The sequence below is a fragment of the Sceloporus undulatus genome, chromosome 1, assembly GCF_019175285.1.
Source record: "Sceloporus undulatus isolate JIND9_A2432 ecotype Alabama chromosome 1, SceUnd_v1.1, whole genome shotgun sequence".
In the NCBI taxonomy this organism is placed as follows: domain Eukaryota; kingdom Metazoa; phylum Chordata; class Lepidosauria; order Squamata; family Phrynosomatidae; genus Sceloporus; species Sceloporus undulatus.
In genome coordinates this window covers 379,399,172-379,417,082 of record NC_056522.1, presented here as the reverse complement: position 1 = coordinate 379,417,082, position 17,911 = coordinate 379,399,172, and the positions used below count along the sequence as shown (strand labels likewise).

The 17,911-nt window shown below is 43.7% G+C and overlaps 1 protein-coding gene across 4 annotated transcripts; it reads right to left on the bottom strand.

The window, feature by feature from the left end:
* Positions 1–6,911: 6,911 nt before the first annotated feature.
* Positions 6,912–16,304, bottom strand: LOC121919051 (hemojuvelin-like). Of its 4 annotated transcripts, none has more exons than XM_042445240.1 (4): positions 15,598–16,302; positions 14,649–14,814; positions 11,825–12,327; positions 6,912–9,733 (listed from the first exon to the last, which is right to left on the bottom strand). In XM_042445240.1, the coding sequence occupies exons 2-4, from the start codon at positions 14,740–14,742 to the stop codon at positions 9,110–9,112; spliced, it is 1,221 nt and encodes a 406-aa protein (XP_042301174.1). In that variant the 5' UTR covers positions 14,743–14,814; positions 15,598–16,302; the 3' UTR covers positions 6,912–9,109. The 4 variants fall into 4 exon arrangements, with proteins under 4 accessions (XP_042301174.1, XP_042301175.1, XP_042301176.1 ...); XM_042445241.1 differs by having other exon boundaries at positions 15,720–16,302; XM_042445242.1 differs by lacking the exon at positions 14,649–14,814 and having other exon boundaries at positions 15,598–16,304.
* Between the last annotated feature and the right edge of the window lie 1,607 nt (positions 16,305–17,911).

Here is a 17,911-nt window from a genome sequence, read left to right as displayed (position 1 = left end):
TCCTCCAATACAACTCTGTGGAGATTATCAGATGGCTGATGAAACATCCTTGTCCCGTCCTTCTCCCGTTGTTCTTATAGCATGATCACGAGAAGATTTTCAAAAGACCTCTCCCTTATCCCACCATTATCCTGTCCAGAAAGTGTGACTGACTGTGATCGCACGAAAGACTTTCAAATGATATCACAGAGATCCCATCATTGTCCTGTCATTTTCCCGTCATTGAAGCAACATTGCCTGGCATTTTGCACTAATGGGAGTTCGTGTTAATGCAGTGCCACTTCAGTGACGGGACAACGGCACTGCAATCTGAAAGCCTTTTGCAGGATCGCAGACAAAGACAGGATAAGAACAGGGGAGCAATCCTGTCCTTATCCCGTCTGTGTGCGATAATTTCCACTGGTCAGCATCAGCCACAGGTCAGGTACAATAGAGTCCAAGCAGGTACAATTGCACATGCAGCCCTCCTGGGACACTAATGTGCCCCCCTAGCCTTCCACAGTTGTCCATCCCAGTTTAGACAGTTCATGGGAGGGTGCAAAGAATCGTCTCTACCATTCATTTCCCAGTTCAAAAATGCATTTGCAAAACCTTAACAGAAAGGATAATACCATAGCAAAACATATACATACACAGTTTGTTGTGAAAGTCCTGAAGCGTCCTGGAATATTTTTCTGCTCAGAGAAAGACATGGCTTGTTCATGCAAAGCAGAGGAAATATTTTCATGCAGAAAATGCATTTCTATGCAGGAAGCAGTGTTTTCTGGACTGGAAATAGGGTTCTTCTGTAGAAAAAACCTGTTTTGTGTGTGTGTGTGTGTGTGTAAAATCTCACATGTTTTCCTGCACAGAAATATCCTTCAGAATACCTCAGGATGCCCAATACAGGAAAACATACTGCACAAAAATTACTTATCTTCTCCCAAAGTGAGGAGAAAACTACATCAATTGTTTTTCCTTGCATGCCAAATATTTCCTTGCGTATGAAATATTCAAGGATTTGCAGTCCTAGTTCACAGGGGCTCCCTCTACTGTTTTAACATCAAAATACAAAAAAGAAAGTATACTTGTCAAGGAACATGTTATGGATAGTTTAAGTATGGCTCTGCTTTTCCTCTACCATCTAAGAGTTAAGCAGCATGTTAAGGAAAATGTACATTCCCTATAAATAAGCCAGTTCTCTTCCACACTTGCTAAAGAAGTTCATGTTTAATGTGAAGTCGAAGGCTTTCATGGTCGGCATCCATAGTATTTTGTGGGGTTTTTGGACAATGTGGCCATGTTCTAGAAGAGTTTCTTCCTGACGTTTCGCCAGCATCTATAGCTGGCATCTTCAGAGAATGTTGGCATAGAAGATGCCAGCCAGAGATGTGGTGAAACGTCAGGAAAAAAGTCTTCTAGAACATGGCCACATAGCCCCAAAAAACCCACAAAAAACTAAGTTCATGTTTACCTTGCAATGGCCAATCACAGAACAAAGCACACTAAATGCAAGATATCTGGGTGAAGAAAAGGCAGTCCAGATCACCTTCATTCAAGTTTTTCATCACTTGAGAAACCAACTCTTACATAAACTTGCTAAACATATTGTCTAGTTCAATCCTACATCACCACAGATTTTGTGAATTTAGATTTCTCACCCAGGAGCATAAAGAGTCATCTTATACTGAATCAGTCTAGCATTACAGAAATCCAAGATTTCAGGCAGGAGTATTTCCACGTCTCTCTGGAGAAATAACTCAGTTTGACCCCACTTACCTGCCCAGTGCTAAGGAAGTCTGGAAAACTGTAGTTTAATGAGACATTTAGCCTTCTCTGTCATTGAGTTCTGGGGCCATAACAAACTACCATTCAAAGAATTACCAAACCATTGAGCCATGGCAGTTAAAATGGTATCAAACTGGATTATTCCTGCAGTGCAGATGCAGCTAGAGACTCCACCACAGAAATACAGTTGTCTAATAGATGATCAGGGTTCTTCTACTGAGCTTCCAAACATCTGTTCAGTCTGAGCAAATCAAATGACTGTTATTACTTGAAATAAGAACCCTGTACCACTTGCATTGCTTCATTTTATTTTTCCTGAAGGAGATCATAGAACTGCATTCGTCATAGACTCTTTGAGCTGGAAGGAACCCAAGGGCCATCTACTCCCACCTGTTGTCACAACTAAACTGCTCTTGAGAGAAACCCATCCCACATCTGTTTAAAGACCTCCGAAGATGGAGAATTCCCCTCTTACACAGTTATGAGTTGTTCCTAAAGTTTCAATTGAATCTTTTGTCTTGTAGAGGCATGCCCCAGTTAACAAAATCTCTAACAAAAGAAGCTCCTTTTTTACAAAGTCCTTTTATGCCCCCTTTTTCTCCCTTGTCCTCTGTCTAGCTGGACATATTTCACAGCATTAGCAGTGAGAGGATGGTGAAGGAGGGTTGGAGAAACAAAGACTTCTAGTGTCAGGCTAGAGGAGCATATCTGCTGTAAATGATGCAATAAAAGGGGTGCATCAACACTGAAGGTGCATCTACACTGTACAAACTATGGAGTTTGACTCCACTTTAAGTGCTGTAGCTCCATCCTATGGCATCCTGGGTATGTAGTTTTGCAAGGTCTTTAGCCTTCTCTGCTAAAGTGCTGGCACCTCACAAAATGACAAAATCTGTAGGATGGAGCCTTGGCAGTTAAAGTGGTATCGAACAGCATTTATTTCTACAGTGTAGATGCACCGTGAGCAAGGTAACAATGGAACTCTGCCTAACTGTTGACAACAGGCAACAACAGCTGTCTCCAGAATGTACTACAAAAAAGAGAGGAAAGGGGGAAGCAGATCAGCCCACCTCACCAGCCACCTCCATTATATTAAAGAAGCATAAATCTATATATTTCACCATCAAAATGGAGAACATAAGGAGTGGAGGCCAAAGAAAGAAAGAAAAACATTGATGGATACATTTTGGAAGAAGCTTTCAAGTAGTCTCTCAAGGATTCAAAATGTTTTCCTTTACTTCTACGAAGTTTACCTGACCTGATTCTTTCATTTCACATGTGCATATTGTTAGCTTTAGATGCAGTTTGCTGAAACACAGAGGCAGAATTCAGAGACAGTGCTGTGTCAGTCTGGTATATCAGTCTGCAAAGCCATCTTGTAGCACCTTTGAATCATAGAATCATAGAATCATACAGTTGGAAGAGACCGCAAGGGCCATCCAGTCCAACCCCATTCTGCCATGCAGGAAATCCAGATCAAAGCATCCCCGAAAAATGGCCATCCAGCCTCCGTTTGAAGACCAAGGAGGGAGACTCCGCTACACTCTGAGGAAGGAGTGTGTTCCACTGTCGAACAGCCCTTACTGTCAGGAAATTCCTCCTAATGTTGAGGTGGAATCTCTTTTCCTGGAGCTTGCATCCATTGCTCCGGGTCCTAGCCTCTGGAGCAGCAGAAAACAAGCTTGCTCCCTCCTCAATATGACATCCTTTCAAATATTCAAATAGAGCTATCATATCACCTCTTAGCCTTCTTTTCTCCAGGCTAAACATCCCCAGCTCCCTAAGGTGTTCCTCGTAGGGCATGGTTTCCAGACCTTTCACCATTTTAGCCGCCCTCCTTTGGACACGCTCCAGTTTCTCAACATCCTTTTTGAATTGTGATGCCCAGAACTGGACACAATATTCTAGGTGGGGCCTGACCAGAGCAGAATATATTGGCACTATTACTTCCCTTGATCTAGACACTATACTTCTATTGATGCAGCCTAAAATCGCATTGGCCTTATTAGCTGCCGCATCGCACTGTTGACTCATGTTCAACTTGTGGTCTACTTGGACTCCTAGATCCCTTTCACATGTTGTCTCTTTAAGCCAGGTCTCTCCCATCCTATATCTGTGCATTTTATTTTTCCGCCCTAAGTGCAGTACCTTACATCTCTCTGTGTTGAATTTCATTTTGTTAACTTTGGCCCAGCTTTCTAGTCTATTCAGGTCATTTTGAATCTTGATCCTGTCCTCTGGAGTATTAGCTATTCCCCCTAATTTGGTATCATCTGCAAATTTGATAAGTATGCTCCCAATTCTGTCATCCAGGTCATTGATAAAGATGTTGAATAGCCCTGGGCCCAGGACAGAGCCCTGTGGGACCCCACTGGTCACTTCTCTCCAGAATGAAAAGGAGCCATTGTTGAGCACCCTTTGGCTTTGGCCAGTCAACCAATTACAGATCCATTTAACAGTTACTTTGTCTAGCCCACATTTTACAAGCTTGTTTGCAAGAATGTCATGGGGAACTTTGTCAAAGGCCTTACTGAAATCAAGATATACTATATCCACAGCATTCCTTTCATCTACCAAGCTGGACAGAACAAAAGAAGTTATTGCATGAGCTTTCATAGACTTGGTCCACACGTCTGAGAAAATAGACCAAAAATGCATCTACACTGTAGAAATGATGCAGTTTGGCACCATTTTAAGTGCTGCAGCTCCTCCTATGGAATCCTGAGACTAGTAGTTTTAGCAATAGCATTTACATTTCTATACTGCTTCATGAACTCAGCACTCTCTAAGCGGTTTACAATACTAAGCGGTAAACCAATTTCCCCCAACATTTTACTCATTTTACTGACCTACGAAAGGATGGAAGGCTGAGTCTACCTTGGATCCTTGCAGGGATCGAACTCACAACTTGTGGCTGCAGGACCTACATTTAATCACCAGGGCTCCTGTCTGGTTTTTTGCAGGGTTTTACAAGGTCTTTAGTCATGTCTGTCAAAGAGGGTGAGTGTCTCACCAAACTACAAATCCCCAAATTCTGTAGGACAGAACCATGACAATAAAAGGAGTGTCAAACTGCATTGTGACTACAGTACTGATGTACATTAAATCTACCAAAGCTTATGCTAGAACGTCTTTTGCTCGGTCAGTCTCAAAGGTGCGACAAGATCCCTTTGTGTGCTAAAACGTGTTCAGCTGCTCTTCTTTTTTGTGGCGCAGGAACCTAACCCTATTTTTTCCATGTTATTTCTGCCTCTGGTGCCAAATTTTCGGTTAAAGAAGGAATGCCCAGGAATGTGTCTACTTTGTTAACTGAGGCATACCTGCAATTTGGATCCTTTGTTTCATGCTCTTGTATTTGAAACAGCAGAAAACAAGACTGCTCCATCTTCTACAAGACATCTTTTCAAATATTTAAAGGTAGCTATCAGTTTTCTCTTCTCCAGGCTAAACATTCCTAGCTTCCCTAACTCCTTTCTTGTAGGACTTGGATTTTAGACCACGGATCATCTTGGCTGCCTTTCTCTGGATGATCTAAGACCCCAAAGTAGGAGAAGCTTTTGAGACCACACTCTGGACTCTGTGACTGCTCCTATAGAAGTCAAAGCAAACAACCACACTTCTATACAATTTGCAACCTCTGCATTTCCCAGGTCAAAACTTTCGAAAATCTGAATTCAGTTTAGAGAAGGTCAACCTAATGGTTAATTAAAGAGAACAAAACTGCAATCTTAGTAAACAAAAGGCTTGAGCTCCTATGGGGAATATACAGTGTTCTACAGCTGGCCCTCCACATTTGCAGCTTTGACATTTGCGGCTTTGATTACTATGTTCTTTCTAGGAATTGCTAGGTCCTCCAGTGCCAGAGGTTAGACACAGAGTTGTGTTGGAGAGTCTAGACGTTCCTAGAGAAAACACTCCTCTGGGCATTTGCAGGTCCTCCAGCATGATTCTTTGATCCACCTCTGGCAGATGTTGACCACAGGAGTGTTCTCTCAAGTAAAAAGAAGAGTGTGTTTATATTTGTGAGTTTTCTACATTCATGGGGGTCCAAGGTCTTTAAACAGAGGATTGATGGCCATCTGTCAGGAATGCTTTGATTGTGATTTCCTGCATGGCAGGGGGTTGGACTGGATGGCCCTTGGGGTCTCTTCCAACTCTATGAGTCTATGGCGGGTTACAGACCGCCCCTTTGGGGCGGCCTGTACCCGCCCCTTTCCCCGGTGTATTGGGGCCTCAGCTGCCAGACCAGCAGCCTCCGAGGCCCCGATCCACCACTTTGCAGGCTGCGGGGAAGCGGCAAAAGGCCGCTTCCCCGCAAGCCTGGAAACGGGTGTCCTTGGGGTTTCAGGCCCCAAGGACACCCCGCGGCAGCAGGGAGGAGAAAGGGGCCGCTTGGCCCCTTTCTCCTTTGCGTCACTGGGCGGAGTCATCTGAAGGCTGCGCCCAGCGACGCAAACCAGGAAGGAGCTCCATCCGGGGTCGCACAAAGGGCACCATAGGCACCCTGGCGCAGCCCTAATACGTCACAACCGCACCGCCTCATTTGGAGGTGGCGCGGTTGTGATGTATCAATGGCAGCGGTCGTGTGGAACGGCTGCCAGCATTTTGTGCATGCAGAGCACATACTAGGGTTACGGGGGTGCGGAAGCACCGCCCCTTCCTAACCCTAGTACGCGCTCCATGCGTAGTTTATGGCCCGTCTGTAACGGGCCTATGATTCTAGGATTCATCCCAACTCCAGCAAATGTGGAGGGAACACTATATTTTATGATGGAGAGTTTTCTCTTTCCTATTCACATGTGTAGGGCTGGAAAGGGGAAGCTGTGACCCATGGGCTGCATGAGCTACCCTCTGAGGCATTTTGACTTAAGGATTATTTGCTAAAAGAGCTCAAGGGGGCTGAATATATGGCGGAATAGCTCCCATTCCCCAAGGGATAGTAGGTAGCATTTGGGGACCAAAAAGCTCCTCGAACCATGATGCCCAAGTTGGTTTTACTTCATAGTATGTTGCTACTGTTGTGTGCCTTCAAGTCATTTCCAACTTATGGTAACTCTAAAATGAACCTTGGTTTTCTTGTCAAGATTTCTTCAGTGTTACATTGGCTGTCTTTAAAAAAAGCAATGACTACTAACCAATACGACTGCTAGACATCTTCAACTTTAATATAACAAACATCTAACTTTTTATTTACATTCCTTAACCATTTTCCAAAGCCAACCATAAATTCAGAGGTCTCTTTCACACTCTGCAAATATAGCCCTTGGATACAACTTTCAACTACCAGGAGTTCAAACTATGTAATCCTGAGATTTGTAGTTAGGTGAGGCACTAGAGCTCTCAGGCAGACAATAAAGAACACCTACAAAACTATAAATCCCAATATTCCATTGGAGTGAGTCATGGTAGTAAAAAGTGAATCAAAGCACTATAGCTGTGTAGTGCGGAAGAAACCAAGAGATTCTACAATCCACTGTTCTGCAAAAAGCCACCTACTTCAGTAACGTTTCTACTTCAATGGAGTAAATCGACTACAGATTCAAGTTACAATTCAGAAGGAAAAATGTACCATAGAAGTGGGAACCATGCATCCCTCCAGATGAGGTTGAACCCCAGGATTCCTCCTGAATGTCTATGCAGGCTATGCCTGTTGAGAGGTGCAGTCCAACCTCTTCTGGAGGGCCAAATTGTTCCCATTCCAATGTACCATGAGAACAACAGTGACCTGGATGGAATCTGAGCAGGAGGCCTTCTTGTTTCTCGAGGAAATTCCAGAAAAAGCTCAAGCCTGGCAGAAAAAGACAATTCAAAGGTTTTCCAGAGATTTAAATATAGGTACTGGCATTCTGCTTGGGAGCTATCTCTTCCTAAATTGCCTTATGCATGTGTTAAATTGAACTGAGTAGTTCTGCAACATCCATATTCACCTATGGGCTGCCGTGATGTTATAACATACAAGCATCCAATGCACAATGGTTGAGTGACCAGTGCACAATGGCCAAATGGGTAATGGGCACATCACAGTATTCCCTGATGTGCATTTGGACATTGGCTTGGAAGGAAGTGTCACAGTAGTGCCTGATGCACATCAGAAGTTCCTGTTGTGCATTTGATCACCCTGGATGCACATCTTTGCAATGCACTAACAGAGTTTCACTGTGTTTCTGCACTTTGCTAAGCATTCATAAAGTCTGTGTTTCATGACAGCTATGTAGGATTTTAACCCATGGTTGAATGAGAAAGCAATGGTATGAGAAGTATGCTTCTCCCTGTTTTTGCCTCTGATTAAACAGGTAGTGCGGGGTTTTGTGGTGGTGCCAAAAACCTGCACAGTCTGCTTGGAGATGAAGCATCAAGACAACCAGGTGCAAAGTGTCTCCCAATCCAATTCCTGTTCCTTTATCAAATGCTCTCCATATCTGGTATTAAATAATGGAGCTATCCTACCACAAATGCATTTTGTAAAGTGCTATTCAAGTTTCACTCTGTGGACTCTACATTCTTAGCTGTCAAAAGGAAGCAGAAAATGAGAACATCAAGTTTCCCTAAAGAAAAATAAGCATTGGGGAAAAGTGGGTTTTTCTTTCTTCCTCTTATTGAATTTACAGTTCAGACATTCAAAGCAATTGTTGTTGAGTAGGCCTTACAGTATTCGATGAGTTTCTGATTCCTTTTTCACAACAAATGGGCCGTTACAGTGCGTCTTCCAAAAAAAGAACCCACTGACTTTGCAAAATGAAATGTAATGAAAGTGGCAATTCTGTTATTTCTGCTGGCGGCTTTGGATTACAATCGTTGGGAAGAATGAAATAAACCAGAAATTGTGGTGGACAAAACACAGCTTCTGGGAACGAATGAAGACTTAACGGTACTCAGTATATCACTGTCAAGAGTTTTTTAAGGCTATCTGAAAATTTTCACCAGCCATTGGTACATCTCCCTCAACGGATCAGCCAATGCTCTAGTATAACTTTGCCCACCCTGGTCCCCAAAAAGGCCTCCCAGGCCATTCCAAGCCACCTCTTCCTGCTATAGCTTCTTAAGCACCGTCCTCACTTTTGCAACAGTGAATTTGTTGGAGGTTGGCAGGAAAACCGAGTGAAAAGGTTCCCCATGTGTACTCACATTCAAAGGTTCCTTGATAAATTCTCAGTGGAAAAGGACATACAGTATGAGGAAAATGTCAGTCAAACTGGGAAATGTTTGCCCCTCTCTCCTTGCAAAAACAACAACAACAACAACAAACCTGAGTTGGCTCATAGATGCCATCCTGAAAAGCCCACCACACCTGCTGACCTCTTTGACTCACAGAAAAGAACTAGCCACTGCCCAAGGGAGAACTTTAAAAGCACACTTCAAGTGCTGACACAACTAGTAAGAAAACAAGGAGCAATGATGAACTCTGTGAACATGAGGATCTATCCATTTGGAAAATGTGAAGTTTCTTGGCATCTGGATGGAATGCCTTGGCGTCCTCCAGTGCACCATGTGCAGCCTGAGTCAAGTTGGCATCACCAGAAGCCATCACGTCAAAGATACACGACTGGAAGTAAACATCATCTATGGGCAGTTTCTCTTTGCACAGGCGGTGGGCCACCTCTCTGGTGATGTTGCCACCCTGGGGGCAGCATGTGCTCCGAGAGACACGCTGGCTGAGTGGACAGCTGAACACACAGAGCTGCAAGTCTTGTTCATCTGTGAAAGAGAGGACCACCTCCTCAGGTGCTCGGATGGAGAATGACAGGTGCCTGGCGGCCTGGCGCACAGCAATGGTAGTGCCAATGTACACGGCCTGGAGCTCCACGTGCTGCCCAGGTATATGTTCATGAATGGTCAAGGTACTCCCTCCAGGCCTCTCACCACCATTCACTGAGCCATCAATGAAAGCTGCTGGGAGGTTGTCTGCTTCAGCCTGGTAGATCTTTTCCTCAATGCACTCTTTCATGTTCTTAAAGATGATGGTGAGCTGAAAAGAAAGCATAGATCTTAAGCTCAAGGAAGACACAACCGCCCTAAACCAAGGATTGAGGTCTGTTTCCAGAGCCCTTCCTTGCATCCCTCCAGACTCCAGAGAGTTTCATTCATGCTGTGTGAGGATGTGGAAGAAGGGCCTTTTCAGCTGTGGCACCCCATTTATGGAAACCCATCTCCCAAACACTGGTTTCATTTAGGCACCAAGTGAAAACCATCTTAAAGCCCTTGGTTTATCTCAAAATGCTAATGCACATGGTTTGAAAAGAGTTTTAATCTCTTAAGACCCTTTCTAACCGGTTAGTCATATTTAATATGCCTTTAATCTATTTATTGTTAATGTTTTAACAAGGTTGGCTGGTTTAAACCACATTGGTTAAATCTTGGTTTAAACCAAATGACTTAAAAAAAAATTCCTGTTTTTGTTTTTGTTTTTAATTGAGTATTCTTTTTTCACAAAGCCTGGCTATTATTACTATTTCCCAACCCTCTTACTGGAACAATGCCTGTTTGAATTTAAACATTTTATTGACAGTTATTCATTGTTAGACCAGTATCCAATGTCAGTTGCTTCTTTAATTTACAGTGCAAGAAATGCCATTCAGAAATCAATTCTTCAGTTAACCTAAGTTCAACCAAAACTCTAACTTCAAAACTTCCCATCTCTCAGTTGAGCTGAGCTACAGCTCTTTAACATGTCTAGTCCTTTTCTGTTCTTCTGTCCCAGTTGAGCTGAGCTACAGTTCCTCAATATGACTTGGCCTTCCCTGTTCTCCTATTCCAGCTGAGCTTGGCTACATCTCCTTAACATCTTGTCTTTCCCTGTTCCTCTATCCCAGTTGAGTTGAGCTACAGCTCCTCCATATGACGTCCTTCTCTGTTCCACTATTACAGTTGAGCTGAGCTACAGCTCTTCAACATGTCATCCTTCCCTGTTTCTCTATTTCAGTTGAGTTGAAGTACAGTTCTTCAATGTCTTGTCCTTCTTTCCTGATCCTCTATCCCAGTTGAGCTCAGCTATGGCTCATCAATGTTACTTAGAATCATAAAATCATAGAGTTGGAAAAGACCACAAGGGCCATCCAGTCCAACCCCCTGCCATGCAGGAAATCCAAATCAAAGCATCTCCAGCAGATGGCCATCTAACCTCTGCTTAAAGACCTCCAAGGAAGGAGACTCCACTACACTCCGAGGAATGAGTATCTTCCACTGTCAAACAGCCCTTACTGTCAGGAAGTTCTTCCTAATGTTGAGGTGGAATCTCTTTTCCTGTAGCTTGCATCCATTGTTCCGGGTCCTGTTCTCTGGAGCAGCAGAAAACAAGCTTGCTCCCTCCTCAATATGACATCCTTTCAAATATTTTAAAAGGGCTATCATATCACCTCTTAACCTTCTCTTCTCCAGGCTAAACATCCCCAGCTCTCTACGTCCTTCCTCATAAGGCATGGTTTCCAGACCTTTCACCATTTTAGTCCCCCTCCTTTGGACACACTCCAGTTTCTCAATGTCCTTTTTGAATTGTGGTGCCCAGAACTGGACACAATATTCCAGGTGGGGCCTGACCAGAGCAGAATACAGTGGCACTAATACTTCTCTTGATCTAGACTTGTCCTCCTCCCTATTCTTCTATCCCAGTTAAGCTGAGCTACAGCTCCTTGACACAACTCCTCTTCCTTCCCAGGCCAGATCCATTGGGCCTAGCCCAAAGTAAGTTTGAAGAGCCTTCTCTCCAGCCCATCTGCTATGGCCATGGCCCCAGAGGGAGAGTTGAACCAATGAACCTGATCTCTTCCCCACCACCATTCCCTTATCCTTTTGTATCATGTCTTTCTGATGGCAGCTGCTCTGAGATCCTTTGTGGCTGAAGAGCAGGGTATAAATACTCAAAATAAATAAATATCCCAGTTGAGCTGAGCTACAGCTCCTCGGCATGACTTGTCCTTCCCTATTCCTCTATCTCAGTTGAGCTGAACTAGAGCTGCTTGATGTGACTTATCCTTCCCAGTTCCTCTGCTGGGTACTGAGAGTTGTTCTCACTTTGGCTGACTTCTTTTAACAGGAGTCCTTTGGAAGGATTTCTTCTTACCTTGCCAATGCCAGTGGCACTTGACCCTTCCAAAATGGAAGAACTAGTGGCCTGGACAAACAAATAATGGTTGTCTAGGAGAGGCCAAGATCCTTCTACGCGGCAGGTGTGGAATTCATCACTGAAGGTCCGGATGTGTGGGTCTCCAAAGGTGGCACAGTGCTGGTACACAGGGGACTGCCTGTGCTTATGGGCAAAGTTCTTCTCATAGTCACAGATATCTGGGGATGCAAAGCCCGGTTGGTTGGGCACTGGGGCTGGAGGTCGTGGTGGTGAGGTGGGTCCTTCTTTGGAGCAATTGTTCTGAATCATGAGGTCTTCAATGCCGTAGACTGCCGAGTGGTAGGCCAGGTTGCCACGACAAGTGTGGGCCGTCTTCCGGGTACAGCTGGAGTAGGAACGCAAAGCTTCACAGAGCATGGCATTGTGGTTGGGACCCTGCAAATTCTCCGTGGCAGTCAGGTAGGCAGAGTTGCAGCGGGAAATCTTGCAGTGGGAGCCGACTGTGGGAGGATAAAAAAGGACCTACCATAAGTACCTGCCCACGGATGGGTAGGAGGGGTTTCCACCTTTAGCAACAAACTCCTCCCAAGGATTAGGCTCCAGAAATGGAAGCCAATCTGGTCCTCCACAGCTGGAGAGGGTTGCAAGGTTGCCCCAGTTGCCAATGCCCCTGAAACCCTAGACCAGTGTTACCCAAACTTTGGTCTTCTAGGTATCTTGAAATTCAATTCCCAGAAGCCCCAGCCAACTTGGTCAACAGTCAAGAATTCTGGGAACTGAAATCCAAAACATCTGGAGAAACAAAGTTTAGAAACCATTTCCCTAGAAGATGGATGGGCAAAGCACAGTCCAGGGATCTAAACAAATTGCCCCTAAGTGCCTGTTAGGAAACATCTGGTGCTATGTTTTAGGCCCAGGAGAGGCCTTTTTCATAGATTACAAAGTAAACAAGATCTGACTTCTGGTCATTTTCTGCTGCTAAAATGAGAATCAAAAACATGGCCCATAGGCCATAGAGGACATTTGGGACAAAAAAACTGGTTTTGTGGGTGTGTGAGGTGTGAAACCCCAAGTTCTCCTGGGAGGCTAATGCATCCCTCCAGCCACTTCTAGTTGCTCACTGCTGCCCTAGACCAAAAGTGGGCACCTGACAGCAAAGACATGTCAGGCGCTGTGTAGCTTAAGGACAGAAGAAGTTGTGGGACAGGTAGTATCTGTGTTCAACAGAAGAGCCACATCCTCATGCCTGGGAAAGATCGAAGTGGGTGTTGTGGGGACAACCAGTAGCTCATAGGACTCTGAGTCTTTGAGGAGATGCTAATCCTTCAAGCCTGAAGGACTTGGAAACAAAATGTCCTAGGGACTAGCATCCTTGTAGTATCTGTCAAAACTGCACTTCCATACAATATGAACTGAGGATTACAAGTACAACATCTTGACTAAATGCAGGTCTCTGACTAACATCTTTTCCCCCCTGTATCATTTTTGCCTGATTAAGAAGCCAGTGGAACTATGAAGGCTTGCAACATGTATAGTATGCATTTTGCTTGGCCCAATAAAGATACCATTGTTTTGTAGATTTTGGATGATGCTATTCTTTGCTATATGACCAACATGTCTACCCCTGGGTATGCACTGGCAGGGGTTAACCAAGCAACCAACCACCTCTGGGACCTTAAAAACCCATGATCTGTCCCCCACCCCGGGATTATTTTGTATTTTACAAGATGAATCTTCTTTATCCAAAATGCTTGAGACCAGAGGGTTTTTTTTGGGGGGGGGGGGGTTGGGGGGACTAGAAGTTGAAATATTTGCATACAGCATTCATAATGAGCTATCTTGGAGTACAGGCCCATGTTTAGACATGATATTTATGTTTCATATGTACCATAGACACTCCCTAGCCTGAAGGTAATTTTATACACAATATTTTAAATAATTTTGTGCTTGAAACAAAGTTTGTACTTTGAACCACCAGAAAGAAAAGGTGTCACTATCTCAGCCACCCATGTGGACAATTTTGGATGTTGGAGTATTTTGGATTTTGGAATTCTGGATAAGGGAGACTCAACCTGTGTTTTGAAATTCTATAGTGTCAAAATGTTCCCCGCTTCTTCTAGGTTTGTAAGGAAATAATTCTCAAGGGATGAATTAGGCCAAAGGCTGCAATGCCTTCTCTGTCCAGCCTTCCCCACAGAATTGTTCAGCCATGGAATCCAATTATGTTTTTTCTTTCAGGAAGAACAGATACAGATATTCCAATATATAAGTGTCTTTCCAAACTGTTAAAAAAGTACTGGTGAAGTGGGAGTTGTCACTCAAAAAAGTAAGGTTTCCAAACTCTAGTAGCTGACTTAGAACATTGAATTACACTGATAGTGTAACTATTGTCATGTGCTTTTCCAACTCCTAGTGACCCTAAGGCAAATCTATCACAGGGTTTTTTTGGCAACATTTCTCCAGAGAAGGTTTGCCTCTGAGGCTGAGAGAGTGTGACTTGCCCAAGATTGTCCAGTGGGTTCCCATGGCTGAGCAAAAATTCAGACCCTGGTCTCTACCATTGTAATCCATCACCCAAACCATTTCACCACAGTGGCTCTGCCGTTTAATTAGGTTTTAACCTCTCTTTTTTTGGCCTGCTTTTCTGCTGGTCATGTGTTGTTATCTGAACTTGTTTTAATTTTGGCAAGCCACCTGAGTCCCAGGGCTAGGGAAAGGGTGGGCAATACAGATATCCCAGCCTTCCCACATTTCTGTCCCAACCACCGCCATCACATCAGAACTTCCTCTACTTTAACAACCTTGACATTGTGTCCCTTACCTTGCCTACACAACAGGAGAAGGATACAGATTTTAACGAAGAAAGACGGATTTGCTAGGTGGCATGGCCTCACAGACCCAACCGATTTCACCATCCTGATCCATCCAGCGATTACAGAAGTCAGGCACACAAGTTTCTAGTCCTCACCCTTTTGCCAGTTGCCTTGCTGAGAAGACAAATCACCCTTTTAAGACTCTCCAGAGAAACTCCATGCATCTGAATCCATGCATCATCCAACCTAGTCTACAGAACATTAGCTCAGACTCTCAGTCTTCTATTTAAAAAGAGAAAACTAACAAATTTCTAGTCCTTACTCTGATTTCTGCATTTTGCTACATTCTGGTATATAAAGCTTTTCTGTTCTGAGCTTCAAGATCAAACTATACTGAGACTAGAACTTAGAAACATTGCCCTTTTTTGGACTACAGCTACCATGATTCTTCAGCAAGCACAGGGACATTGCTTGGGGGATTCAGAGTGCAGCAGTCCAAAAAGTAAGCTTTGGCCAAAAACATTATACTGTAATTATTACTACAAATATTATGTATTTATACAAATTATTATCATCATCATATTTATGGGACTCAGAGTGGATTGCCATTGAACACTACAATTAAAAACATGCAAAAGTGATGCATTAAAATAAAACTAAATTATTACACTATTAAAACAGATTATGCATTAAAAAAATAAAATACAGTTTAAAAAGATAAACATTATTATTAGTAGTAGTAATAGTACATTAGTATTTTATTTATTTATTTGATTCTAGCATGGTGATTCCATTCCAACTGCCATGCCTGCATCCTATGGAATCCTGGGATTTGTAGTCTGGGGAGGGACTGGAGCGCTCTGGCAGAGAATTCAAAATACCTTCCAAAACTACAAATCTCAGGATTCCACTAAAGTTAAACAGGAAGCAAAATGATTCAAAGAGAATTTGAAATACCTTCCAAAACTACAAATCCCAGGGTTCCACAAAAGTTAAACAGGGATCAAAGGGCTAAAATCGTCCAGTGTGAAAAGGGAGTGGAATCTCCTCTTATCCTGCCTTTGCCGGATACTGTTTACCTGAAGAAGCCGAGAGATAGCTTTGCCGAAGGGGAGATTCTTTCCCACCGAAAGCGCCTGAAAGATTTAAAAGCCTTTGCTGAACAGTTGCATCCCGCCTTGCGTTCTTCCCCTCATAATCCCAAGTGTCCTCTGTGCCAACTCAAGAAGATGCATTCTCAAACAGAAAACCATCTCAAATGGGCTTTTTCCCTCTTTTTTCAGATGAGATGGAAGGCCCTTGGCTCCCCCAAAGGCAAAGTATTTTCTCCTCCTCTGGGGCTTCCAAAATCCATAAAAGCAGAAGAAAGTAGAGCAGGAAGACAGCTAGCAAACACTTTTCACAGCTGCCAAGAGCCAGTTTCACATCATGCCTTTCTCCACCATGTTGATGGTGCATCCAGCACCAACATCTTCTGCTTCATATTCTGGCGTTCTTGAGACCTTACTCATACATCCAGCAAGACCTCTGCTTCCAAACTTCCTTTCTTTCCCAGACCTACATATTTCACTCCATCCTCCATGTCCATCACTGGTTTTGGGATAACCTTCCCAAGCCACGGGTGTCTCAATAGTCTGTGTGCATTTGGTGTGAGACCGTGACCTTTCCCTAAAGTCAGCAAACAGTGACACAAACTTTGTCCCAGCTTCTGGACACATAACAAGAGCTAATGATCAACTGACTGAGCCCGGGTTGTATGCAGTGCCCCTTGTGTCAGTTGGCTCCAGAGCTGAATCATTCATCTTTGTTGCTGTTGCCCCTCGAGTCATCCCCAACTCATGTTGGCCCTATGGATCAGACCTCTCCAGGACCCCTTAGCCTTCACTGCTCTGCTCAACTCCTGTAAATTCATACCCATGGCCTCCCCGATTGAGTCTTTCCATGTAGCAGAGGGTCTTCCTCTCCTTCTTCTTCCTTCCACCTTTCCTAGCATTATTGTTTTTTTCCAATGAGTTGTGCCTTCTCATGATGTGGCCAAAGTATAACAGCCTCAGTTTGATCATCTTGGCTTCCAAGGGGACTTCTGGCTTGATCTGTATTACGAGTATGTTATGAATATTTGTATTATAATGCTATCTTAACATGTTTTATATGTTTTATATATATTCTGTTGCCTAATGGCCTATTGGCTGAAATAAAGGTATGTTGTTGTTGATCTGCTCTAGGACCTATTTGTTGTTGGGGGGTTTTGGCCATCCACAGGATCCTCAGCACTCTTCTCCAGCACCACATCTCAAATGAGCTGATTTTCTTCCTATCCGTGTTCTTCACTGTCCAGTTCTCACATCCATACATAATGATGGGGAATACCATGGCTTGGATGATTCTATCTTTCCTGCTCAGATGTATATCTTTACATTTTGGGATCTCTTCTAGTTCTTTCATGGCTGCCTTTCCCATTCCTAGCCTTCTGTTGATTTCTTGACTGCAGTCTCTATTCTTATCGATGTTTGATCCATGACACCGGAACACTTTTACTATTTCAGGGATAGTATCATACCTTAGGAATACCTCTGTGAGATCTTCTTACTCCCACCCTCTTAGTCCCACCCCTTCCCAGGCATGACTGATAGGGAATCGCAGGGGTGCCACTAGGAGGGTGCAGGAAGTGCGGACTGCACCAGGTGACCCCAAACATCAACATCTGGGCAGAAATGGGCTGTGTGGCTTTCACCTGCATCCCTTTAAAATGCAGTGAGTGGGGCAAAGCTCAGTAGAAGAAGAAAAGAGAAGCCCTGGGTTTTTTAAAAAAAAACATTAAATTTGAAATTCAAATTAATAAAAAAATTAATTTTGCATTCTTTTAAAATATCACATCTTACCAAATTTCCCCTTTCACCACATGAAACTATGTACCTGTAAATACGTTTAGTCTGTGTGTCTGATACTGTAATGCAGTGTTATAATTTTAATGTTGCTAGTTGCTATGTGGCCTGGGTCCTGCTTTAAGAACTAGAAACACTCAGACCAGGGACAATTTCCTAGGGTTTGGCTGGGCTCTGGAAACTGAGTCTGGGGAGGAGGAAAAGGAGGGCTGAGGGATGCATAACTACCTTCCCACTGCTGCTTTTTGAAATGAGTTTAGAGCCATAAATGGCCCATCTGCGCTTTCAGAGCTAGGAAAAGTCAGGGAGAATTCTATGCAACTTTGCTAAGGACTAGAATTCACAATGCATCCTTTGTAATACTGGGGCTACATCAGCACTGCAGA